The sequence below is a fragment of the Pseudorasbora parva genome, chromosome 1 (genome assembly GCF_024679245.1).
Source record: "Pseudorasbora parva isolate DD20220531a chromosome 1, ASM2467924v1, whole genome shotgun sequence".
NCBI lineage: Eukaryota > Metazoa > Chordata > Actinopteri > Cypriniformes > Gobionidae > Pseudorasbora > Pseudorasbora parva.
This window is the reverse complement of record NC_090172.1, coordinates 18,611,384-18,637,260: the sequence shown is the minus strand read 5'-3', so window position 1 is coordinate 18,637,260 and position 25,877 is coordinate 18,611,384. Positions and strand designations below refer to the sequence as shown.

At 46.5% G+C, this 25,877-nt stretch overlaps 1 protein-coding gene across 1 annotated transcript in view; it reads left to right on the top strand.

Moving 5' to 3' along the window:
• Window positions 1-25,877, top strand: part of LOC137058526 (collagen alpha-1(XXV) chain) — an 800,473-nt gene that overhangs the window by 504,302 nt on the left and 270,294 nt on the right. The window contains exon 13 of the mRNA XM_067431845.1: window positions 23,520-23,564. Coding sequence (XP_067287946.1) covers window positions 23,520-23,564 — 45 coding nt within the window. The remainder of the gene's footprint in view (window positions 1-23,519; window positions 23,565-25,877) is intronic.

The window sequence follows — 25,877 nt, the reverse complement described above, 5'->3', positions numbered from 1 at the left end:
GATAGTACATGCTGGAAGCCTAGCCAGAAGAGCATTACAATAATCCAGTCTGGAGAGAACAAGAGCTTGAACCAGGAGTTGTGCACCCTGTTCTGATAGGAAGGGTCTAATCTTTCTAATGTTGTATAAAGCAAATCTGCAGGACCGGGCTGTTGCAGTAATGTGGTCAGTGAAGTTTAACTGGTCATCAATCACAACTCCAAGGTTTCTTGCTGTCCTTGATGGAGTTATGGTTGATGAACCAAGCTGATTGGAGAAATATTGATGAAGTGCTGGGTTGGTTGAGAAAACAAGTAATTCTGTCTTTGCAAGATTGAGTTTAAGATGATGCTCTTTCATCCAGTCAGAAATGTCTGTCAGACAGGCAGCGATACGAACACTGACTGTAGGATCATCTGGTTGAAACGAGAAGTAGAGTTGAGTGTCATCAGCATAGCAGTGATAGGAGAAGCCGTGTTTCTGAATGACAGAACCTAATGATGACATGTAGATGGAGAAGAGAAGTGGTCCAAGGACTGAGCCCTGTGGAACCCCAGTAGCTAGATGATGTGACTTAGACACTTCACCTCTCCATGACACCCTTTAGGACCTACCAGAGAGGTAAGACCTGAACCACTTGAGAGCAGATCCTGAGATCCCCGTCCTCTTAAGTGTTGACAGGAGGATCTGGTGGTTAACTGTGTCAAAATCAGCAGACAGATCCAGCAGAATGAGCACTGAGGATTTGGAAGCTGCTTTTGCCAGTCTCAGTGCCTCAGTTACCGAGAGCAAGGCAGTCTCGGTCGAATGGCCGCTTTTGAAGCCGGATTGGTTGTTGTCTAGGAGGTAGTCCCGTTCAAGAAACATAGAGAGTTGATTGAACACAACTCGCTCAAGGGTCTTTGCAATGAAAGGCAGAAGGGATACCGGTCGGTAGTTTTCTAATAGTGCTGGATTCAGAGAGGGTTTCTTAAGCAGTGGGGTTACCCGAGCCTGCTTAAATGCTGTGGGAAAGGTTCCCATGTGAAGAGAAGTGTTGACAATGTGAGTGAGTGCAGGAGTGATTGAAGAAGAAATAGCCTGAAGTAGGTGAGTGTGAATAGGATCAAGTGGACAGGTAGTAGGGTGATTGGAAAGGATGAGTTTAGAAATATCTGCCTCGGAGAGTGGAGAGAAGGATGGAAGCGTGTTCGTGTTAGTTGTTGAGATGTGCGTGTCAGTTTGTGATGAGGAGAACTGTTTGCTAATGAGAGCTGTTTTGTTGGTGAAAAATGATGCAAAGTCATCAGCTGTAAGAGTTGATGAAGGAGGGGGAGGAGATGGACAAAGGAGAGAGGAGAATGTTTTAAAGAGTTGGCGAGAGTCAGAGCAATTGTTGATTTTGTTGTGGTAGTATGTTGTTTTAGCAGTGGAGATATTTGTAGAGAAAGAAGAGAGAAGAGACTGATAAAAGGCAAGGTCAGTATTGTTTTTAGATTTCTGCCATTTCCTCTCTGCCGCCCTGAGTCCAGAGCGATGTTCACGGAGAACTTCAGACAGCCAGGGGGCAGATGGGGTGGGGCGGGCTGGTCTGGATGAAAGGGGGCAAAAACTGTCTAAGGAGGATGTTAGAGTGGAGCAAAGAGTGTCGGTAGCACTGTTAGTGTCCAGTGCTGAGAACTGAGCAGGTGGAGGGAGTGAAGATGAAACCATAGTGGATAGGCGAGAGGGAGAGAGTGAGCGTAGATTACGCCGAAAGGTAATCTGTGTAGGAGTACATTTTGTATCAGGAGTCAGTATGAGGTTAAGCGTGATGAGAAAGTGGTCTGAGGTGTGTAATGGAGTAACTAAAGTGTTGTCCGTGGAGCAGTTGCGTGTGTAGACCAGGTCTAATTGGTTACCTGATCTGTGAGTAGCCGTAGTAGATACTAACTTAAGGTCAAATGAAGTCAGTAGAGTGCTGAAGTCTGCAGCTAGGTGTTTATCAAGATGGATGTTGAAGTCACCAAGCAGAATCAGTGGAGTGCCATCCTCAGGGAAGCTAGAAAGTAACACATCCAACTCCTCCACAAAGTTACCGAGGTGACCTGGAGGACGATAGACCACTACCACATGGATTTTAACAGGGTGAGTAATAGTGATTGAGTGCAATTCAAATGAATGGGCCGGTAGAGACGGTAATGGATCGAATTTCCAATCATTTGAGATAAGCAAACCAGTACCCCCACCCCTCCCAATAGGCAGAGGAGTGTGTGAAAAAGTATAATTGCTTGAGAGGGCTGCAGGAGTGGCAGTGTCCTCTGGTTTGATCCAGGTCTCAGTTAGGGCCATGAGGCTAAGCTGAGAATGAGTCCCAATAGATGAAATAAAGTCTGCTTTGTTTACAGCCGACTGGCAATTCCAGAGACCAATTGGAATAAAGAGTAAAGTAGCAGAGGATGTTAGGATATAGCGCAAATTATTAGGATTACGGCGTCTCGTGTGTACAGAGCGTGATTTACGAGTGCTAGTAGTTATAGTTGAGATTTGAAAGCACATGGTGAATACAGATCAGAGAAAAGGCCAGATAGGAATTAGAGCCGAACACAAATAATGAAAGGAAGATGATACTCAAGTGCCTTGTCGGGGTCCTTGCTCGCGAGGAGTTGAACTGGGAAGCGTCCTCATTGTACGTTTTCTTAAAGGGGCTAGGAGATTGAACCCCCCTCGCCAGACCAGACCACGACCATAAAGCTTTTATCACTCAAAACCGCCTTTCTGCTGTCTCTGGCCTCGGTTAAACGTGTGAGTGACTTACACGCACTCTCAGTGAGCCCGTCCTGTCTCGAGTCCGGGGAGAACAACTCTAAAGTTGTTCTCAAACCGAGACATGGTTTTATACCCAAAGTGCTTTCTACCCCTTTTAGAGCACAGGTTATTACTCTGCTTCCATTACCCGCATCTCAGGGTGAACAGGACGCGAACCTACTCTGCCCGGTCAGAGCTTTGAGACTGTATCTGGAGCGCTCCTCCCCCTTCAGGCAGTCGGACCAGCTGTTTGTCTGCTTCGACGGCCGCACTAAAGGTTGTGCTGTCACGAAGCAAAGACTCTCACACTGGATAGTGGACGCGATCTCACTGGCATATGAGTCTAAAAACCTGACTTGCCCTATAGGCGTTAAAGCCCACTCCACTAGAGGCATGGCCTCATCTTGGGCTTGGTTGTGTGGCAGTACCTAGAGCGTATTATGGCAGTAACCTGCTTCTTGGGGAAGCAAGGCATAGCATTCAGAGGTCATGATGAAACGGATGAGAGTCACAACAAAGGCAATTTCCTAGAGTGCATGTCACTTTTGACCAAATTTGATCCCTTTTTGCAAAGATACACGGCCCCTTCAAACACCACGTACCTCTCATCTGATAGCCAAAATGAGATGATAGAGTGCTGTTCACAAGAAATAACAGAAAATATCATCAGTGAGATAAAGGGAGCAAACATGTATGCCATTATGGCTGATGAAGCCAGGGATGGAAAGACAGAACAGTTGGCACTCTGTGTTAGTCTGTTGAGGGTGCCGTCAAAGAAAGGTTCCTAGCCCTTACAGAGGTGTCACAGTTTGATGCTACTTCGATAACAGCTGCAATTGAAAATCAGTTGGTAAAGAAGGGAATTGATCAGTTGAAATGTGTGGCACAGACCTACGATGGGGCAGCTGTCATGAGTGGGGATGTTGGGGGTGTACAAGCCCATTTAAAAAAAAATGCACCCTGAGCCAATTTATGTGCATTGCTATGCACATGAGTTAAATCTTGTTTTATGTCACACATGCAAAGCTGTCTCTGAAGCCACAGAGTTCTTCAACATGCTGGAAAGTCTCCATTCTTTCTTTAGTGTCTCCCTTGTAAACCACCATAAGTTTGTGGACACTCAAAATAAGTTAGGGTTGCAGCCAAGAGAACTTGTGCAGTTGTCAACTACACGCTGGGCATGCCAGCTTCATTCAGTGACTGCAGTGATTGATAATTTCCCTGCTATCATTGAGTGCCTCTCCACAGTCAAGACACCTACAGCTGTTGGACTGAGGGCAAAACTCAGTAAATTCTCCTCAGTGTATTTGCTGATGGTTTTCCACACTCTCCTGTCTGTAACAGCAGGATTACACAGATACCTACAGAAGGAGACCATTGACATTGCCCAAGCAGTGACATACAAAAATGCAGTGACTGACACAATGAAGCAGAAACGCAGTGATACCACTGCTGCAGATCTGTACTCCAGAACAATGGCTATGTGTGAGGCAAACCAGATAGCAGTAGAATCATCCTCAGGACAGAGGCGTAAGACAAAGAGAATGGATGGATATGTTGTTGAGTCAGCTTGTGGGGCAGGCAGTGAAACCTGTGGCTCTTCAGAGTCTGAAGATCTCAAGAGGAAACTTTTGTTTCCTTGTCTGGACCGAAAGATCTGTGAACTTGAGAGGCGTTTTTCTGGTGTGAATGAGGATGTACTCAATGGAATTAAGGCATGCAGTCCAACCTCAGGCCATTTCTTGTCTGAGCCTCATCTGACAGCACTGGCTCTGCATTACCATATTGAACTTAAGTCAGAGGAAGTGATAGTCGCAAAAAACTTTCTGAAGCGCAAGAGTGAGGCTGGTACAGTTCAGGACATGCTAGCAGTGTACAAACTTCTAGATTCGGAAATGTTCCCTTCACTGAAAGCTGTTATGCAGGTTGCCTTGACAATACCAGTTAGCAGCTGTACATGTGAGCGGTCTTTTAGTGCCTTGCGTCGGCATGGCTCAGGAGGACCACAGGCCAAAGCAGACTCCAGCACCTAGCTGTGATGTCTATTGAGAAGGAGTTGCTTGAAAAAATTGAACACCAAAGGGTCATTGACAGGTTTGCCACCCTCAAAGTGCGGCAACATAGATTAACTCTCCCAAAGTAGAGCCAAATGGGGATTCAGGGGAAGTACTTCAAAGATTTCCCTCTTTCTTTTTTATATCTTTCCTTTCTAAGTATTTTCAAGACCTCTGTATATACTCTGGATATTTTGGACTTTTTGTTTTTACCTTCTTTTTTTTCTTTTTCTTTTTTTGCTCTTGATATGAAGCTTGTTTTATTATTATTTATTGATGACATTGGTTTATGAAAGTTCAGACAGGCATGCATCCAGAAATGTTAGAGATGGCCATTTGTAAATAATTTACAGTAGAGTAGATTTACATTTTGTTGTCCAAGCACCTGTTACTTTGTTCAATTACAATAAAGTTGAATCTAAAATAACCAATATGATGACTGTTGATACAAAATGAGGCACATGGAGTTAACGGTCAGGAAAACCAGCTGAGTGATGAAGGTTTTGTGTTTGTTACAGGGGGCTATCTGTGTGAACTATCACAATTAAGCTGGTGTTCTGAAAAGATCTCAAAAAAATAAATAAAAAATAAATCTGGATTTTGTAGTTAGTTGAATCAATGTTAAAATGATTAAGTTATTTTTCAATAGACATATTTTTTTGTTTTTGTGTGAAAGACGGTGGGTGGTGGCAGTGGGGCTCATTGGGTGCTCAGCACCCCTAAAGCTCTGACCCTAGAATCGCCCCTGCATTACACAGTATTTAATATAGCTTACTTTAAGGTATTGATGCTATATTTAATACGGGTTCTCCACCAGCTCCACCTGTTCGCTATCGTTCAAAAACTGGTTTACTTCCTCATTTCGCAAACAATATGCACCAATTTGTTCTATGCGTTCACTAACAAGATCTCCCATTCAGAGACAGACTTAAAGCATCTCGTTCAGTAAAGGGCTTATTAATTCACTGATTCAACAATCACATGATCCGACACATCTCATACTTGAACGCTATTGGCCCAAGGTTTGTCAATCTTTGACCCCATACGGAAATGTAATATATGTACATATGTCCCTATATCCGAGTAGTGATGTTATATATGTTTCATATAAGGCAATACATTATTAGCACATATATACATTATCATGATATATGAAGATATAGGTTTATACCATGTATGAAATATCCATAGAAGAATTATTATATATACATATATTAAAATTATTTATATGATGACTTTTATATGGTACTGTATGTTAATGCCATATATGTAAACAATATATTTCGAATTTATATATGTAAGTTTATTTAAACATAATATATGCAAACATTCAGTATGCTGGTATAGGATTTTATATGGATTTATATAGTGGTGTTGTAATCCTGGCATTTCATTCTAATTTAGTTTTGGTTCAGGCTTCGGACATTAAAAGCTCCATTTGTGTTTTTCCCGTTGTGAGTTTACAGTTTGAGCATTCGTGTGAGCATCTAGTTTTGCTTGGGCAGTATACACTCTTTTGTCCATGTGTTTATGGTTGTTTGTTTAGCATGCGGCTTGTGGCGTGTACTTTCATGTTTTGTTCTGTGTAGCATGTAACGGTTACCCTGGTACATGGGTGACATTTTTCATCCTGTCCTCTAGAGGGCAACAAATGGAGGAAGTGGTTTTAAGGTTACGAATAGCATAGAGGAGAGGCATGGCAATGGAGCATGGGTGAAAATGCCTGGAATCACATTGGCCCTCATTTATCAATCTTGCGTAGAAACTGGTGTATATGTTGGCGTAAGATTATGCTTAAACTCCTCTCACCGCCTGATTTATGAAGCTGTGCGTACCTCTGCAATCCAGGTGTACGCAATACTTGCCCTTGATAAATGCGGCGGCTGAAAACGAACGTCATTAGAATAACACGCCCCTATATATTCAAGTCTCCGCCTCCCCCACACCCTCATTTTACGCCATGGACAAACAGAAGACGGCAAAGAAGCGAAACTTCTCCGACGTGGAGATCGGACGCGCTCAATAATCTCACTAGTCCACTAGTCAGGGCACTGATTAGGACATAAGTCAATGGGCTGACTCCCTGATCAGTGCCCTGACTACTGATCTAGTGAGATGTTTGAGACGTACGCGCCCATCAAGACCATCACCAGGGAAGTGGAAAGAAAACCCGAAATTGTTTTATTTGGGAGTTTAAAGAGTGGGATTAAAGGCACCTAAAAAAACAAAATATGGACCCAAATTACGAGTACTGTTAATAGTGTTGAGGTTGAGAAGCGCACTCCAGCAGTTTAAAGCTGTTTGGATGATAAATTACCATCACAATGCATTATTTTACAGCACGTTTTGAAACAATTAGCATTTAATTTCGTATCACGGCACATGTATTGGGGTGTACAATAGTGATGATGATGTTATCTGGAGTACCATTCATTCACATTAATAAATACATGACAATTTGTAAGATTCTTCTTATTATTATTATGATTATTATTCTTAATGACGCTTGTTATTTAGAAGAAGAATGTCGTTTTTATTGATTTTATTATTATTTAAAAGAAGAAGGTCATTTTTATTATTTTGTCCCAGTCCGTGCGCAGCTGCCGGGCCAGGCGGGCCTGAAACGTCAGATAAAGCGCACATGCAGGCTCGTGACTGGAGGAATACATACAGTCTTGTTCAAAATAATAGCAGTACAATGTGACTAACCAGAATAATCAAGGTTTTTCGTATATTTTTTTATTGCTACGTGGCAAACAAGTTACCAGTAGGTTCAGTAGATTCTCAGAAAACAAATGAGACCCAGCATTCATGATATGCACGCTCTTAAGGCTGTGCAATTGGGCAATTAGTTGAATTAGTTGAAAGGGGTGTGTTCAAAAAAATAGCAGTGTGGCATTCAATCACTGAGGTCATCAATTTTGTGAAGAAACAGGTGTGAATCAGGTGGCCCCTATTTAAGGATGAAGCCAACACTTGTTGAACATGCATTTGAAAGCTGAGGAAAATGGGTCGTTCAAGACATTGTTCAGAAGAACAGCGTACTTTGATTAAAAAGTTGATTAGAGAGGGGAAAACCTATAAAGAGGTGCAAAAAATGATAGGCTGTTCAGCTAAAATGATCTCCAATGCCTTAAAATGGAGAGCAAAACCAGAGAGACGTGGAAGAAAACGGAAGACAACCATCAAAATGGATAGAAGAATTACCAGAATGGCAAAGGCTCAGCCAATGATCACCTCCAGGATGATCAAAGACAGTCTGGAGTTACCTGTAAGTACTGTGACAGTTAGAAGACGTCTGTGTGAAGCTAATCTATTTTCAAGAATCCCCCGCAAAGTCCCTCTGTTAAAAAAAAGGTATGTGCAGAAGAGGTTACAATTTGCCAAAGAACACATCACCTGGCCTAAAGAGAAATGGAGGAACATTTTGTGGACTGATGAGAGTAAAATTGTTCTTTTTGGGTCCAAGGGCCACAGGCAGTTTGTGAGACGACCCCCAAACTCTGAATTCAAGCCACAGTACACAGTGAAGACAGTGAAGCATGGAGGTGCAAGCATCATGATATGGGCATGTTTCTCCTACTATGGTGTTGGGCCTATTTATCGCATACCAGGGATCATGGATCAGTTTGCATATGTTAAAATACTTGAAGAGGTCATGTTGTCCTATGCTGAAGAGGACATGCCCTTGAAACGGTTGTTTTTAACAAGACAATGACCCAAAACACACTAGTAAACGGGCAAAGTCTTGGTTCCAAACCAACAAAATTAATGTTATGGAGTGGCCAGCCCAATCTCCAGACCTTAATCCAATTGAGAACTTGTGGGGTGATATCAAAAATGCTGTTTCTGAAGCAAAACCAAGAAATGTGAATGAATTGTGGAATGTTGTTAAAGAATCATGGAGTGGAATAACAGCTTAGAGGTGCCACAAGTTGGTTGACTCCATGCCACAAAGATGTCAAGCAGTTTTAAAAAACTGTGGTCATACAACTAAATATTAGTTTAGTGATTCACAGGATTGCTAAATCCCAGAAAAAAAAAATGTTTGTACAAAATAGTTTTGAGTTTGTACAGTCAAAGGTAGACACTGCTATTTTTTTGAACACACCCCTTTCAACTAATTGCCCAATTACACAGCCTTAAGAGCGTGCATATCATGAATGCTGGGTCTTGTTTGTTTTCTGACAATCTACTGAACCTACTGGTAACTTGTTTGCCACGTAGCAATAAAAAATATACTAAAAACCTTGATTATTCTGGTTAGTCACATTGTACTGCTATTTTTGAACAAGACTGTATGCCTACAGATCAAACGCTTTGGTAAAGTCACACAAATTAAACATTGACATTCATGTTGCACAAAAATAAACACTGAATGTTGTTGTGGTTTTTAACAGTGGGTCATAATATAGCATATCTTGTCAGTGCGTTTTGTGGTGTTAGGAATTGTTTTTCTGCGCATTTTCCCACTAACTCAAACGTGCGTACACCACCTCCTGAGCTGGCGTAGGATTTGAGCGTGCCGTACGCCAACGTCCATATTGATAAATCTCAAAGTCACCGTGGGTTTGGGTGTACGCAAGGTGTACGCTGGAAATTTGGTGTACGCACTTTTGATAAATGAGGGCCATTGTGTTTGAGAGTTAAGTGAATTGTACATTCTAATGCTTTACAATCTTATTCAAATGCACATTTTGATGTACCCATAAAAATGTTAATACATAGGCCCTCATTTATCAAAAGTGCGTACACCAAATGCAATTATTAATGTGAATGAATGGTAGCCTACTCCACATCACATCATCATCACTATCGTACACCCCAATAGCCTACCTACATGTGCCGCGATACGACATTAAATGCTAATTTCAAAATCATTGTTCTGTAAAATAATGCATTGTGATTTTGTTTTTGTGGGTGCCTTTAATCCCACTCTTTAAACTCCCAAATAAAACAATTTCGCTTTTTTCCACTTCCCTGGTGATCGGCTCGATGGGCGCTTCTCAATCATCTCACTAGTTTTGTAGTCAGGGCACTGATCAGGGAGTCAGCCCATTGACTTATGTCTTAATCAGTGCCCTGACTAGTGGACTAGTGAGATGATTGAGACGCGCCCGATCTCCACGTCGGAGAAGTTTCGCTTCTTTGCCGTCTTCCGTATATCCATGGCGTAAAATGAGGGCGTGGGGGAGGTGGAGACTTGAATATATAGGGGCGTGTTATTCTAATGACGTTCGTTTTCAGCCGCAGCATTTATCAAGGGCAGGTATTGCGTACACCTGGATTGCAGAGGTGCGCACAGCTTCATAAATCAGGCGGTGAGAGGAGTCTAAGCATTATCAATCAACTTTATTTATATAGCGCTTTTACAATCACGATTGTGTCAAAGCAGCTTCACAGTGTCAAACAGGATAATATTGCGACAAAATTAGATTTGGCTGTACAGTCGTACTGGAGAAAACAGTGATGTTATCAGCTTATTTTAATTTATCATATAGCGACAATGTTGGCAGATCAGTATTATAGTTTATAGAATTAAATAAGACCTAATTCATACATTTTATTTGTATAATAAGTTGAATAACTTTAATCATATTTTTAGTGTCCCCAACTGAGCAAGCCAAGCCAAAGGCGACAGTGGCAAGGAACCAAAACTCCATCGGGGCATGATGGAGAAAAATAAACCTTGGGAGAAACCAGACTCAGTCGGGGTGCCAGTTCTCCTCTGGCCTATTAACACACCGTGTAAGATTATTATTCTGGCAACCTTACAGGTCAGAAATCATATTAGATTAGAATATTCTAAATTTCAGGGTATCACGGAAGAGAAGGATTTATTTAGGATGGGGCGTCGATTACACAAGAGTATGAATACATGAAAGATCGGAATTATTGCGCCGAAGACGGGTTTTGAGCATGTCGTGCCAGTGAGGCAAATTCGGAGGAGACACCATTTGACACGGCTCAGCAGACACTCCAGGATGCATTGGTCATGTCCAGAAAGGTCCACCATCCGATTTGGACAGGGCCCAGATCCGGGATAAACCTCGGGATAAACCGAGAGACTAACATTAGCGTAGATGCCACTCTTTTTATGATGTAACGAGTACATCAGGTGTAATGGGAAGTGTTCCCGGTTCCGGGTGACCTAGTTAATGCAGCCTAACAATCAGTCAATTGATTTGAATAATGAAAGTTAAAAATGTTCTATGTGTATGCCATAGTAAAGAGATGTGTTTTTAGTCTAGATTTAAACTGACAGAGTGTGTCTGCTTCCCGAATAATGCTAGGAAGACTATTCCAGAGTTTAGGAGCTAAATAGGAAAATGATTGACCGCCTGCAGTTGATTTAGATATTCTAGGTATTATCAACTGGCCAGAGTTTTGAGACCGCAATAGACGTGATGGAGTTAAGAGCTCGCTTAAGTACCGGGGAGCTAAACTTTTTAGTGCTTTGTAAAAAGCATGAAGCAAGATTTTAAAATGTATGCGATGTATAATAGGGAGCCAGTGGAGTGTTGACAGAACTGGACTAATATGATAATACTTCCTGGTTCTAGTAAGAACTCTAGACTGCTGCATTTTGGACTAGCTGGAGTTTGTTTATTAAGTGAGCAGGGCAACCACCCAGTAGAGCATTACAATAATCTAGCCTTGAGCTCATGAAGGCATGTACTAACTGTTCAGCATTTTGCATTGAAAGCATGTGTCATAATTTAGATATATTTTTAAGATGATAGAATGCGGTTTTACAGATGCTAGAAACGTGGCTTTCAAATGAAAGATTGGTATCAAAGAGCACACCCAGGTTCCTCACTGACGACGAGGGCTTGACAGAGCAATCATCAAGTGTTAGACAGTATTCTCGGTTACTACTTGTGGAGCTTTTCTGTCCAATAATTAAAAATTTAGTTTTATCTGAATTAAGTTGCAGGAAATTACTATTCATCCAATTTTTTATATCAGCTATGCATTCCGTTAATCTTGTGAATTGGTAGGTTTCGTCAGGGCGTGAGGAAATATAGAGCTGAGAATCATCAGCATAACAATGAAAACGGCTCGGGTTATGTATATAACCCTTGTTCCCTGAGAGGGAATGAGCACTGCATCGGAACGACGAAATGGGGATGCTCCCTAAGCATCAGCGACTCTGAAGTCTGAATAGAAACTAGACCAATCCGATTGGCGTGCGTGATGACGTCATTGTGACGGCGTACCCGGAAGTATAAAAGGGGAGCCGGCGCATAATGGCGGCAGTTTTTTGCTCTGAAGCATGCGCTCCAGGCGTGCCGAGGTGTGGCGGCGCGACGCAGTGCTCGTTCCCTCTCAGGGAACAAGGGTTATATACATAACCCGAGCCGTTCCCTTTATCGAGGGAACTTCACACTGCGTCGGAACAACGAAATGAGGATGAGTACCCACTAGGCCACACCGAGGGTAGCGCCTGCCCTAGTGTGAAGCCGGAGACCGGGCACAACTAGGACTGGAGCACCCTAGCGCCAGGCGTCGCAGGGAGATCCAGGCTGTAAAATCTGATAAAGGTGTGCGGGGTGGCCCACCCAGCCGCCTCACAGATATCCTGCAATGGGACCCCAGAAAGGAGGGCCACTGAAGAGGCCATGCCTCTGGTGGAATGAGCCCTCACGGCCAAGGGTGAAGGCGAACTGCGCACCCGATAGGCCATGGTTATTGCCTGGACAATCCAATTACTGATTGTCTGAGTAGAAGCAGGCAACCCTTTCTTGGGTGAGCCAAAACACACTAACAGCTGCTGAGATCTCCTCCATTGTGCAGACTTCTCCAAATAGACTCTAAGTGCCCTAACCGGGCAGAGTAGGTGAAGTCTCCCTTCTTCCGCCGTCACGTGAGGCGGAGGATGAAATGCCTGCAGAACCAGTGACCTGACCACCCTTGTTGGGACCTTAGGCACGTAGCCCGGCCTAGGATGTAAGATGGCTTTCACTCCACCTGGGGCAAACTCCAGGCAGGTTGGTGTTACCGCCAAGGCCTGGAGATCTCCCACTCTCCTAAGAGAAGTAATGGCGAGGAGAAAAGCCACCTTAAGGGTCAGGTTCCTCGGTTCCGCCAGCTCCAGCGGCTCGAAGGGGGCCTCAGCCAGCCCTCCGAGAACCACTGCCAGATCCCAGGTTGGAACTCTGGACCGAGCCGCAGGCCTCATCCTCCGAACCCCACGGAGGAACTGTACAACCAGCTGGTGCCTACCCTAAGGCCCATCACCCAAAGGCGTGTGGAAAGCCGCAATGGCAGCCACGGACACCTTGAGTGTGGACGGGGTTAGACCCGCAGAGAAGCGATCTTGGAGGAACTCCAGCACTGAAGCCACTGGGCAGTTAACTGGGTCGACCTCACGCTCCCTGCACCAAGTGGAAAAGACATTCCACTTGAGGCTGTACAGTCTCCTTGTAGACGGAGCCCTGGAACTGAGTAAGTTCTCTACCACTTCTGCCGACAGGCCAGCCTCTAGGTACCTGGCCCCCTCAGGGGCCAGACCCAAAGGTTCCAAATCTCTGGCTGGGGATGAAATATCGTGCCCGCCGCCTGAGACAGGAGATCCCTCCTCAGAGGAATCTGCCACGGGTGACCTGCCAGCAGAGCTATGATATCCGAGAACCAAACTCGAGTCGGCCAACGGGGCACCACCAGAAGTGGGCTGACCTCCTGTTGACGAACCCTCTCCAGGACTCCCGGGAGCAGAGCGATCGGGGGAAATGCGTACAGACGCAGCCTCGGCCACGTCTGCACCATGGCATCCAACCCCAGCGGGGCTGGATGCGTGAGGGAAAACCACGGTGGACAGTGGGACGTCTCTCGAGACGCAAACAGGTCCACTTCCACTGGGCCGAACCTCTCGCACATGGCCTCCACCACCTCGGGGTGGAGCCGCCACTCCCCGGGCCTCAGCCCCTGCCTTGACAGGATGTCTGCTCCCTGATTTTGGACCCCCGGGACATACATTGCCCTAATGGACAACAGTTTCCCTTGGGACCACTGGAGAATTAGATGTGCCAATCTGCACAGAGGGCGCGATCTCAACCCTCCCTGGTGATTGAGGTACGCTACGACAGCCGTATTGTCTGTCCGTACCAGGACATGTTGGCCGCGGAGGTCCGGGAAAAAGCTCCTAGAGCTTTGTAGACCGCCATCATCTCCAGGCAGTTTATGTGCCAGGAGGAATGACGGCCCTCCCACGGGCCCCTCGCAAGCGGCCGTCCATGACCGCGCCTCAACCAGTGAGGGAGGCGTCTGTTGAAACGGATTCCCGGCAACAGGACGCTCCAAACACTGGCCCCTGGGCAGAAACCAAGTTTTCCTCCATATGACTGGGGAACGAAGGCATCTGCGCGTTACCCTGATCATACGGAACGAATTCCCTCTGGGGGAATTCCCCTTGGTTTTCAGCCACCACTGGAGGGGTCTCATGTGTAGCAGGCCGAACGGTATCACGTTGGACGCTGTTGCCATGTGCCCCAGCACTCTCTGAAAGTGCTTCACAGTGGTGTGCTTAACAGTGAGGCCGAAGGGAAGAACCCGATATTGGTACGCCTCGCCCCCGAAAGCGAACCTCAGGCCTCCTGTGGGCAGGAAGGATGGAGATATGAAATATGCGTCTTTAGATACATCGTGACGAACCAGTCCTCGAACTGGATCTGACTCACGATGGGATAGTGAGCATCTTGAACCTGAATCTCCTCAGAGAACGGTTCAAGTACCTCCGACGCACCCTTCCATCCTTTTTGGGAACCATGAAGTAGCGACCGTAAAGCCGGACTCCCTGTCTGGCGGAGGGATACACTATATAGCCTCCTTTACCATCAGGGAGCACACTTCCTGTTCCCTAACCTGCCACTGGGCTGGGCACACCACTATTCAGGCCACACCGATGAACCCCGGTGGTGGAACGCTGAACTGCAGTCTCTACCCTTTGCCCAAGGTACACAGGGCCCCAGCAGATATATTCAGGAGCATAACCATGCGCCGAGATATTCTACTAGGGGAACCAGCCTCTCAAGGCTGGTCCCTGGTACCCACCGAACCTCCTGCCCGACCCCCTGAAGCGGCCACCCGGCAGGGCTTAGTCGGGGAGGATTTTCGGTGTGCGAACGCGTTCGCTGCCCAGCTGAAGTCTCCCTAGAGGCGGCTAGAGTAGCATGCGTTCGCAGGAAGTCAATGTGGCCCGAGCGTCATAGACGGCGGATCGCAGCATCGACTTCCAGAAAACTCCACAGAGGAGGCGACCTCGATCGCTCCTCTGGAGAGGGGGCTGGCCAGCAGGCCACTGGGCTGGGCACACCACCATTCAGACCACACCGATGACTTCGGTATTGGAATACTGAACTGCAGTCTGCACCCTTTGCCCATGGTACACAGGGCCCAAGCAGATATATTAGGAGCATAATGACTATGCACTGATATATCCTATTAGGGGAACCAGCCTCTCAAGGCTGGTCTCTGGTACCCACCGAGCCTCCTGCCCGACCCCCTGAAGCGGCCACCCGGCAGGGCTTAGTCGGGGAGGATTTTCGGTGTGCGAACGCGTTTGCTGCCCAGCTGCAGTCTTTCTAGAGGCGGCTAGAGCAGCATGCGTTCGCTGGAAGCCAATGTGGCCCGAGCGTCGTAGACGGCGGATCGCAGCATCGACTTCCAGAAGACTCCACAGAGGAGGCGACCTCGATCGCTCCCCAGGAGCAATAAATATACAAGCGAACACAATTTGGATGATAGGTTGAAATACCTAACCCCTCAAAGTCAGATAAATCCCATTTAATTGCACAGAATTAAATGCCACCAAAACACCCAAATAGTGAACACAACTGGGATGATAGGCTGATAATCTAACTCCTCAAAGTTAGATAAATCCCATTTAATTCCTCAGAAATAAATGCCACCATAATCACCCATCACGTGAACATGCTGAATGATAGGCTGAATAGACATATCTAACTCCTCAAAGTCAGATAATGTTTAATTTAAATTCTTTCTCAGAATTAAATGCAGCCCTAATCACCAGACCATACTGTTTAAATATGTATTCAACTACTCGTCATCTACACGCTGCCTCAGCAACGCGAGATTCGAATCGTTCCCAACATATTTGGCTTTCATCCCTCGAGATGAAAGACCACAGGTGCGTGGCTGAAACACTCGAAAACGCACGTTTCTGTACGCTACGAGACATTTCTCAATGACCACAGCCAGCACCCTCAGGAGCTGACTGCAAGCCTCGCTAAACAGTATCACATGTACACATATAGCGTGTGTTCACTTCTGTTGCAGACCCTTAATGCACGCGCTGCCTCGGCAACGCGAGATCGAGCCTGCATTATAAGGTGGCGAGCTCTCGTTTGCTTCACTCCATCGACGCTTAGCACATCTAATTCCTCGGAATCAGTTTGCTCAAGCATCTGGTTCTCCATCCCGGGGAAGAGCCGCATCGCGGGCTTCCGCACGGGAACGGAGAACACCGGGTTACTACAGGCAGCCCCCTCGGGGACTGCCTGAGCACCTTATTTTATGAATGAAGCAGTGTGTATGGTGTTTTAACGTCACCCGCCTCGATGCTGAGCACATCTAATTCCTCAGAATCAGACAGCTTAAGCATCAGACCCTCCAACCCGGGGGAAGATGCCGCCAAGCGGGCTTCCACACGGGGAGGAAGATCGTCGGAACTGTCAGAGGAGGATTGGGAAAGTGCCGCGGCAGTCCCGAAACCCTCTGACAAGTCCCGCTGTGAGCCCCATGATCTGCGACGCCGAGCCGCCTCAGCGACCGCGGGTCCAGAACCACGGGGCTCACGAGGCTGGCCGGTCTCATCGAACACGGCCAGCCGAGAGCGGAGCAGTCTGAGTGTCAGCCGCTCACAGTATTCACAGGCGGCTCCCTCGAGAGCCGCCCGAGCGTGCTGAACACCCAGACACTGCACACAAAGCATGTGTGTATCCGAGCCCGAGATGTAACGAGGGCAAGGATGCACACACTGCTTGAATTCTCACTTTATTAAACTAGTCAAACACACTCTCAATCGCAACTGGACAAAACAACAGTAAATAGACAGACAATGTAACACAGAGCGCCTGCTGAAGAGCAAAGACTGCCGCCATTATGCGCCGGCTCCCCTTTTATACTTCCGGGTACGCCGTCACAATGACGTCATCACGCACGGCAATCGGATTGGTCTAGTTTCTATTCAGACTTCAGAGTCGCTGATGCTTAGGGAGCATCCCCCTTTCGTCGTTCCGACGCAGTGTGAAGTTCCCTCGATAAAGGGAACTAACGCCATGCTTCCTAATGATATCTCCCAGTGGTAGCATATACAGGGTGAAAAGCAACGGTCCTAACACTGAGCCTTGCGGTACCCCATACTGAACTTGTGATAGGTGTGACATCTCTTCCTTTACTGCTACAAACTGATAACGGTCAGATAAGTACGATTTAAACCATGCCAAAGCAGTTCCACTAACGCCAACATCATTTTCGATTCTATTCAGAAGAATATTGTGATCGATAGTATCAAATTCAGCGCTAAGATCGAGTAACACTAATAGAGAGATACAACCACGATCAGATGATAAGAGTAAATCATTTGTAACTCTAATTAGAGCAGTCTCAGTACTATGATACGGTCTAAATCCTGACTGGAAATCCTCACATATACCATTTCTTTCTAAAAAGGAACATAATTGTGAAGACACGGCCTTTTCTAGTATTTTTTGATAGAAACGGTAGATTCGAGATTGGCCTGTAATTGACTAATTCTTTAGGATCAAGTTGCGTTTTTTTTAATAAGTGGTTTAATTATAGCCAACTTAAAAGTTTTCGGTACATATCCTAATGTCAAAGATGAATTAAGGATATTAAGCAGAGGATCTACGACCTCTGGAAGTATCTCTTTTAATAGCCTAGTCGGTATAGGGTCAAGCATACATGCTGTTGATTTTGATGATTTAACAAGTTTAGCCAATTCTTCTCCTCCTATAGTAGTGAATGAGTGTAATTTTTCCTCAGTGACACTACAATGCTCTGTCTGAAGTGATACTGTAATAGACGGCTGCATGGTCATAATTTTATTCCTAATATTATCAATCTTACTAGTAAAGAAGTTCATAAAGTCATTACTGCTGTGTTGTTTACAAACGTCAGAAGTTGAAGCTTTATTTTTTGATAATTTAGCCACTGTATCGAATAAATACTTAGGGTTGTGTTTGTTTTCTTCTAAAAGAGTTGAGAAATAAGCAGATCTAGCAGTTTTTATGGCCTTTCTATATGCCATCATGCTCTCTTTCCACAAATTGCGAAAAACCTCCAGTTTTGTTTTCTTCCAGCTGCGCTCCATTTTTCTGGCTGCTGTTTTAAGGGCAAGAGTGTGCTCGTTGAACCACGGCGTTGGATTATTTGCTTTAATCTTCTTTAAGCGCCGGGGAGCAACTGTCTAAAGTGCTAGTAAATAGAGAGTCAATAGTTTCTGTTGCAGCATCAAGTTCCTCTTGGCTATCTGTAATGGTGAGGAGATGGAACTGATGAGGAAGATTATGTACAAAGCAATTTTTAGTTGAAGCGGTTATCGTCCTGCCATATTTGAAGCGAGGGGATGGCTTTGCAGCCTTAGGTAAATTAAGTATACATGATATTAGGTAATGATCTGAGATGTAATCGCTCTACTGCAGAATTTTAACAGCATCAACATTTATTCCATGTGACATTATTAGATCTAAAGTATGATTAAGGCGATGAGTGGGTCCCGATACGTGTTGTCTAACTCCAACAGAGTTTAGAATGTCTCTAAGAGTGATGCAAGAGTCAAAAAATCACTATCAAATCACAATCCTACTGACCGTCCGCAGCTGGTGATGTCATCACCGTGCGACCAGGAAGTATAAAAGGGCACCGTGCCAACATGACGCTATCCTTTCGTCTTCAGGTACTGTTCTGTCTGGTTCGCTAAAAAGTCTGTAAGTTAAAAAGATGAAATGCACACAGAAACGTAAGGGGGCGTATAGAAAGTGCGCTGATCCGTGTCCCAGGTTTCTCTCGCCTGAGGACACGCATACCCTTTGTGTGCTCTGCCTGGGGGAAGAGCACGCGCGGGAGGTTCTCGAGGGGGCAAACTGCGAGCGTTTTCCGCTGAGGACGCTCCGCTCTCGTTTGGCCTTCTTCTCGAGGAAAGAAGAGCCAGCATCTGGGAGCGGTCCCGCTCATGCCGAGGCTGAGCGGCGCCGTCTGTCCTGGGGCTCCCAGATGGACCTGGCTCATCGTCTGGAGAGCACAGTGCTCGCGGACGATCAGTCAGGTCGCGAGGGCAGGCTGACGGAGGAAGAGTCGGATGGAGACTCCTCCTCTTCGTCAGCCCGTGCTCTTCCAGTTGATCAGAGGATGGCTGTGGATGAGGAGGAGAATGAGGCTGAGGCCGAATCCTCCCAGCCATCCTGCCCCGTGTATGGGGAGCTCCTGGATGTGATGGGGCGCGCGGCACTGAGACTTCAGCTGCCGTGGCAGAGAGCCAGGGGAGAGGCTGCCCGCCCTGACAGATTGGGCGATCGGTTTCTCCCCGACCATAGCCGCCCAGCTCCTGGGAGCCTTTCATTCCTCCCCGACCTTCACGAGCAGGTCGTGGGGGCATGGAAGAAACCTTACTCGGCGCGAATCCATCGACATCAGCGTTTTAATTTTGCTGCTGTCGAGGGATTGGCTGAGGCAGGGTATGTGTCAATGCCGCCCATTGACGAGACGTTCGCGAACTATCTCGCGTCTGGGCGGCCATCGACACTTAGAGCTCCGGCCCTGCCATCGAAACCCTTGAAGACGACTTCACGTCTTAATGGCAGGGCATACACGTCGGCGGGTCAGGCGGCGGCGGCCTTGCACACGATGGGGGTGGCGACCAGGCAGGAGGGTGTCCCTGGCCCGTCGAGATCTGAGGATCATCGGCTGGGCCAACGTAGTAGCGTGGCCTCTCGTGCACCCCCTCCGTGGAGGAGTAGGACGCAGAAGAGGCGGGACACCCGCAACAGGAGGAGGGACATTGGGAAGAAGAACCGCTTCCAGCGCCGGAAGCGAGGCGGTGAGTCTCCACCCCCGAGGGTGTGGAGGATGTAATGTGTGTCCCTTCCTTTATCTTCCCGGGCGCGCTTTACACCAGGCCGGGCGGGCCTATGATGAGCGGATGTGAGACTCTGACGGCCTGCCAGGCCGGGGTGTGAGAGCGAAGCATGCATGTTACATGAAGCGATGAGGCACTGAAGACAGCGGGTGAGTCCCCTTTTTAGGGCAAACATTCTTTCTTTTCAAAGCCGTATGTTTGGACTCTATGCTTCCCTGAGGGATGTGTTTTTTGCAAAAAATGTGTAACAATTGGAGTTTGGGCCTGTAAGTTCCCCTGTTAAGGTGGCTAGAACGATGTTTGTGATAAACACAGAGTGTTTATGTAGGCTGTATGTTTGCTAGCGTAGCAACGGTAGTTTATAAGGCTGTTTCTCTTCTGGATATGTGTAATATGAACAGTTGAGGCCACCGCACATGCCGCGGGCGTGTAGCGGCGATGTAAACTGACGTACGTTCTCCTAGCGAACTTTTTTAGCCATAGCCACCTTTGGGTAGCGTTAGCCCCTCTGCTAGTGAAATGTCTAGATGAATATGTGAGGACAGGCTAGCGCATGAATTGCAGTAAGGTCTGTCCCAGCCCTTTTTAGGGCCTTTGTTTGTGGGGTTCTATCAGACCGATGCTAGTGCATCAAGTTGGCCTAGGCTGTTGATGGGATGGCGGTCGTGTCTCGCGGTGGCATGTCGCCCTGGCAGTTGCCCTGGGCCCCTGACGGTAGTCCCGCAGGGGCTTTTATCCCTATCCGGCCTCCCCGCAGTTTAGGGTCGTCTGGCCAATTGCCCATCCCCCTTTTGCATTTGGGGGTTGTTATTAATGCAGAAAGGTGTGTAGCAGAATGGATCGCGACTCTGCCAGTGGTCGTGGGGACGGGGTAGGCGTATCTTCGCGGGTGCGCAGTTAGACTGGTTTTGCTAACCCCGCCCCCCAGAGCTTAGTGTGGCCGCCACTAACGGGCGCCCCCCCGGCCTGGTTCAGGAGACGGCCAGTTGTGTATGTTCAATTTTTCACCTCTTGCTCTGTCTTCCGCTCCACCTTTTTAGGGCTCGGGTCGAGCTGTACTTCGCAACCATCGGAAAGCATGGGTTGGTAGGATGCTCCCCTGGAGCCGAAACACTGCCACGGCTGACGCCCTTGCGCGGACGGCGGACCGCTGGACGTCCAGACAAGGTCAAGGTGTTTTATGCTGAGTGCACTGCTGTGGGCATTGTGTTTTAAGTCCACGCTGATAGGCGCTGCCTGGGAGACTGCGCCGTCACAGAAGGCTTCTACGGGCCGCTGGGGCGGACCATCTATAGACGGCCGGCTGGCGGGGGGACGCCAGCCGAGGCACTCCGGGCAGTTAACTCTGGGTCAGGTGGTAGGCCTCAGTAGGCCTCCCTGTGGGTGAGTTCCGACGTCGTGGCCCATGTGAGCCGGGGAGGGTTCTCCCCAACGATGTCGGCTGTAGCAGAAACCTTGTCAAAAGTAGGCCACTTACAGCCTCCCTGGGGATGAGTCCCCAGGTAGTGACTGGATATCCAGTCCACATCAGCCAGCAGACAAGCCACTGTCAGCCCGACTTTGAGGGCTCGCTGAGTTTCAGCACGCCTCAGACGGCGTCCCCTGAGGGGGTGGCCTAGGGTTCCGACCACTGGGAGACAGGATCTAGGCCGCTTTAGGCCTCCTGTAGGGTGAGCCCCGGTTACCAGGTATGGTTGCTAGCTAGGCGGCTAGCATGGTCTGCTATCAGGGGCAGGCCTCTTCTGGCCCTCCTGAGGTCGTTCCCCAGCCCTGCGGGGTTTCCGGTGGGATTTGCCATCGGCTAAGCACCGTCTGTAACCAGTCTAACAGGGAACTGCCATTCGGCAATAGGCCTCTCCAACGGTGCCAGGTAGAGGCGCCTCTTGGCCTCCCGGGAGTGGGGGGGGGACGACGACGACACACGGTTCCAGTGAACGGGAACGCATAACTGGCTTTGTGCTGACAGCTAGTGGTTGCCCGCCGGTGGGTCCCGGCCTTAGCCGGTATAACTCAAGGGCGGGCTCGGGCCTTAGCACGACGAGACTCAGTTTCTGCTGCACAGTCCCTTCAGGACAGGGACTGGCTAGCCTACAGCATGGTTTACCTGCCAGGCTGGCTTAAGAGCTCCCCTCACTGAGGGTCTTCTGCGAGCTTACGGCCGCCTGAGTCTGATCAGACGGGCAGGCCCCCCTCGGGGCCTCCCGGTTAGATCAGTCCATAGGCCTTCCGGCCTCCTGAGCACCCCTGTAATATATGTGTTCAGTAGATCCTAGGATTGAGCAGAAGAGACTCCCCTCGCTGGCAAGGGTAAGAACCACTAAGCTGAGTACTGCTCTCCAGGATTCCCGTCTCCGAGTTCCGGTCTGAGGAGGACATTGCCAGTTTGCAGTCCCTTAGTCTGGATGCTCATGAGTAAGAGCGATGTCCGGAGGCTCTGTTTTACAGACAGGGTTGGCTAAGCTGGGGTGTCCCACAGAAGTGATGCCAGGTGAGGCCTCCCTGGTGGTGTTCGGTGAAGGTTTTCCTGAATAGTGACTGGCTGGGGCGCCCTCGGGTCCTCTAGCCACATTCCCTTAAGGGACTCCTTCTGTCAATGTAGTAGGTCCCAGGCCTTCGAGCAAGCCGAGGGTAGGAAACCTCAGATAAGATTTAATAAGGTTCTCTCTTAGGCATATAGCTTGGGCTATGACCGTAGGGAATGATGTCACTGGCAGCCTGTGTGGCTAGAGGGGGAGTGGTTCAGACTTTCTTCGAACTCTCGTCCAGGCAGTTCCCACTGCCAGTAAGGGGCGTGCACTCCCCTCAGCATGGCGGTGTGGGTATAGCGTTCCCCGTAGCGTCAGCTGACGCAACTCGAGTTCCCTTTCGAAAGGGAACGTTCCCGGTTACGTATGTAACCTTGGTTCCCTGAGAACAGGGAACGAGACACTGCATCAGATGGCCATGCTTCAAGGTGTGCCTGCCCACAGTCCCTTCAGACGAAGCGGATAGCGTCATGTTGGCACGGTGCCCTTTTATACTACCTGGTCGTACGGTGATTACATCACCAGCTGCCGACGGTCAGTAGGATTGTGATTTGATAGCGATTTCAGACACCTGTCACACTGAAGGCGTTCCCCGTAACGTCAGCTGACGCAGCGTCTCGTTCCCTGTTCTCAGGAAACCAAGGTTACATACGTAACCGGGGACGTTTCCCTTTAAGTTTGCTTTGCAAAAATAAGGCAATCGGGCAATTATTTTTTTTAAAAATAAGGCAATTTAGATGTATACGAGACCTAGACAACTGAAATAAAAGGACAAACAAAAATACAATTTAATAGGAAGAGTGACTCAACAAGCACCTTGACTTGTGAGAGGGTGGGTACAGACTGTGCAGAGCACGCTTTTTAATATACTCACATTTAGAACTGTCTTTGCTTTTTAATATGCCTCATTAAATACTGTATACACATTTAATTAATCTTTGAACTAATTCCAGTTATGCTTGTTTTCTCTAATGTTATGTTTTAACATGAAACAACTGTGTATAACGAGGCACCACTGCTTGTGTACAGTTTATGCAATGTAATAAAATATTAAATATTATATTCTTTCTCTGACAGGGAGATGTGGGAGAGCAGGGACTAAAAGGTGACAATGGAGAGAAGGTCAGACACATTATATCTATACATATTTAATAGTATAACATGATACCCACTTAGAAAAGTTATGTCCAAAATAATTTTTTTCAACATCTTTGCCACTAGAGGCGAACATTGAAAAGTCCCAAATATAAAATATATAATATCCCACAGATTATCTATGGGGTTCAGGTCAGGAGAGTTGGCAGGCCAATTGAGCACAGTAATACAATGGTCAGTAAACCATTTACCAGTGGTTTTGGCACTGTGAGCAGGTGCCGGGTCGTGCTGAAAAACGGAATCTTCATCTCCATAAAGCTTTTCAGCAGTTGGAAGCATGAAGTGCTCCAAAATCTCCTGATAGCTAGCGGCATTGACCCTGCCCTTGATAAAACACAGTGGACCAACACCAGCAGCTGACATGGCACCCCAGACCATCACTGACTGTGGGTACTTGAAACTGGACTTCATGCATTTTGGCATTTCCTTCTCCCCAGTCTTTCTCCAGACTCTGGCACCTTGATTACTGAATGACATGCAAAATTTGCTTTCATCCGAAAAAAGTATTTTGGACCACTAAGCAACAGTCTAGTGCTGCTTCTCTGTAGCCCAAAGGTGGCTTGACCTGGGGAATACGGCACCTGTAGCCCATTTCCTGCACACACCTGTGCACGGTGGCTCTGGATGTTTCTACTCCAGACTCAGTCCACTGCTTACACAGGTCCCCCAAGGTCTGGAATCGGTCCTTCTCCTTCCTCAGGGTCCGGTCACCTCTTCTCGTTGTGCAGCGTTTTTTTATGACAGGCGGGAAGGTACAAAAATAAGACTAATAACTTGTCTTGGGAAATTGCTATACTATAGCCAGTAACTATCGACTTACCCACTGAGAGGCCGGCGGTGGATCTGTATAAGTACTTTCCTCACATGGCTGACGACTGACTCTCCTTACGTAGCAGGCGACTCACTTTCCTCACACAGCGAATCACTTTCCTCACACAGCGAATCAATTTCCTCACACAGCGAATCACTTTCCTCACAAAGCGACTCACTTTCTTGACTCATGTACAATATTATAATTAAATCTAAAATCGTGTTGTTACCTCTCAAACTCCATTCATCCTATTTTTTTTTTTTACAATGTAATAAGTTCATCAGAAAAATAATAGCTGCACACAAAACATGACATGTAGTAAGGAAAAATATTTAATGTATATAGGGCCTACAATTTAATCATTTAATAGTTTTAAAACGGATGAAATCTCTGCAGCTTGTCAATAAAACGAACTTTCAAATGAATTAAAAGACTGTTGGAGTTTCCAATACTGACAAAAAGTAAATAATACACAAAATGTTACTTTTGTAGGCCTCTCTGAATAGTCTAAATAAAATAAATGCCATAATAATCACGATTGTTTGGGCAGGATCTGGCTATACCTGTCAAGTGAAAATCCCAAACATGACGCTTGTTAATGCATTGTATTTATAACATTATTTTATTATGTAGGGCTACAATAATTTTCACTCAACAAATTAAAAAGTCGGTTGAATCCAAAAAGCTCTAAACGAATTTTAGAATTGTTAAGAGGGCAAATAAACCATTTTAAAAAGTTAAACAGGCTACAAAAATAAAACATTTAGGTTACAGCTATCTGTCTCTGATTTAAAAAAAAAATGTTGCAGCGATTTGATGCTTTTGATCGATTAGATGTAATTGAGCTCTGAAACTAGAACAAATAACTTTTTTTTTTTTTTTTTTTGAGTGATCTAAATTCATGCGTTTTTAGCCTCATCAAACCGCAGCAGGCTTGAATGCATGTTAAGGCTAACGTTAAAGATCGTTTCAATATGACCGAACATTTTATTGTAGGCTACTAATCTTTTTTATGAATATGCTACTAAAATGTTGCACACAGGAAAATTGAGCGGTCCTTTGTCCAAACCCATGGGTTTTTCGTCATAAAGGCAGTTACAAACAGTCCTGTCAGATAAATTGTCCCACATCAGTATGATCTTCTGATTAATATTTCAACACCCGCAGGTGAAGCTGTTGACAAGTTTCCTATCCACCTTTTCCACTCGAATATACATGGAAGCACATTTCCGCCACTAAATTAAAAAAAAAAATAGTAGCCTATTTGCGACTTTTTATCTCAGAATACTGACTTTATAACTCGTAGCCTAATTGTGAGAAAACTATTTTTAATCACAATTGTGAGTTATAAAGTCAGAATTCAGAAAGAGATATAAATTTGTGTCTACTGTAACTTTACCTGCGGGAGTTGAAATATTAATCATAAGATCATGCTGAAGTGGGACAGTTTGTCTGAAAGGACTGTTTGT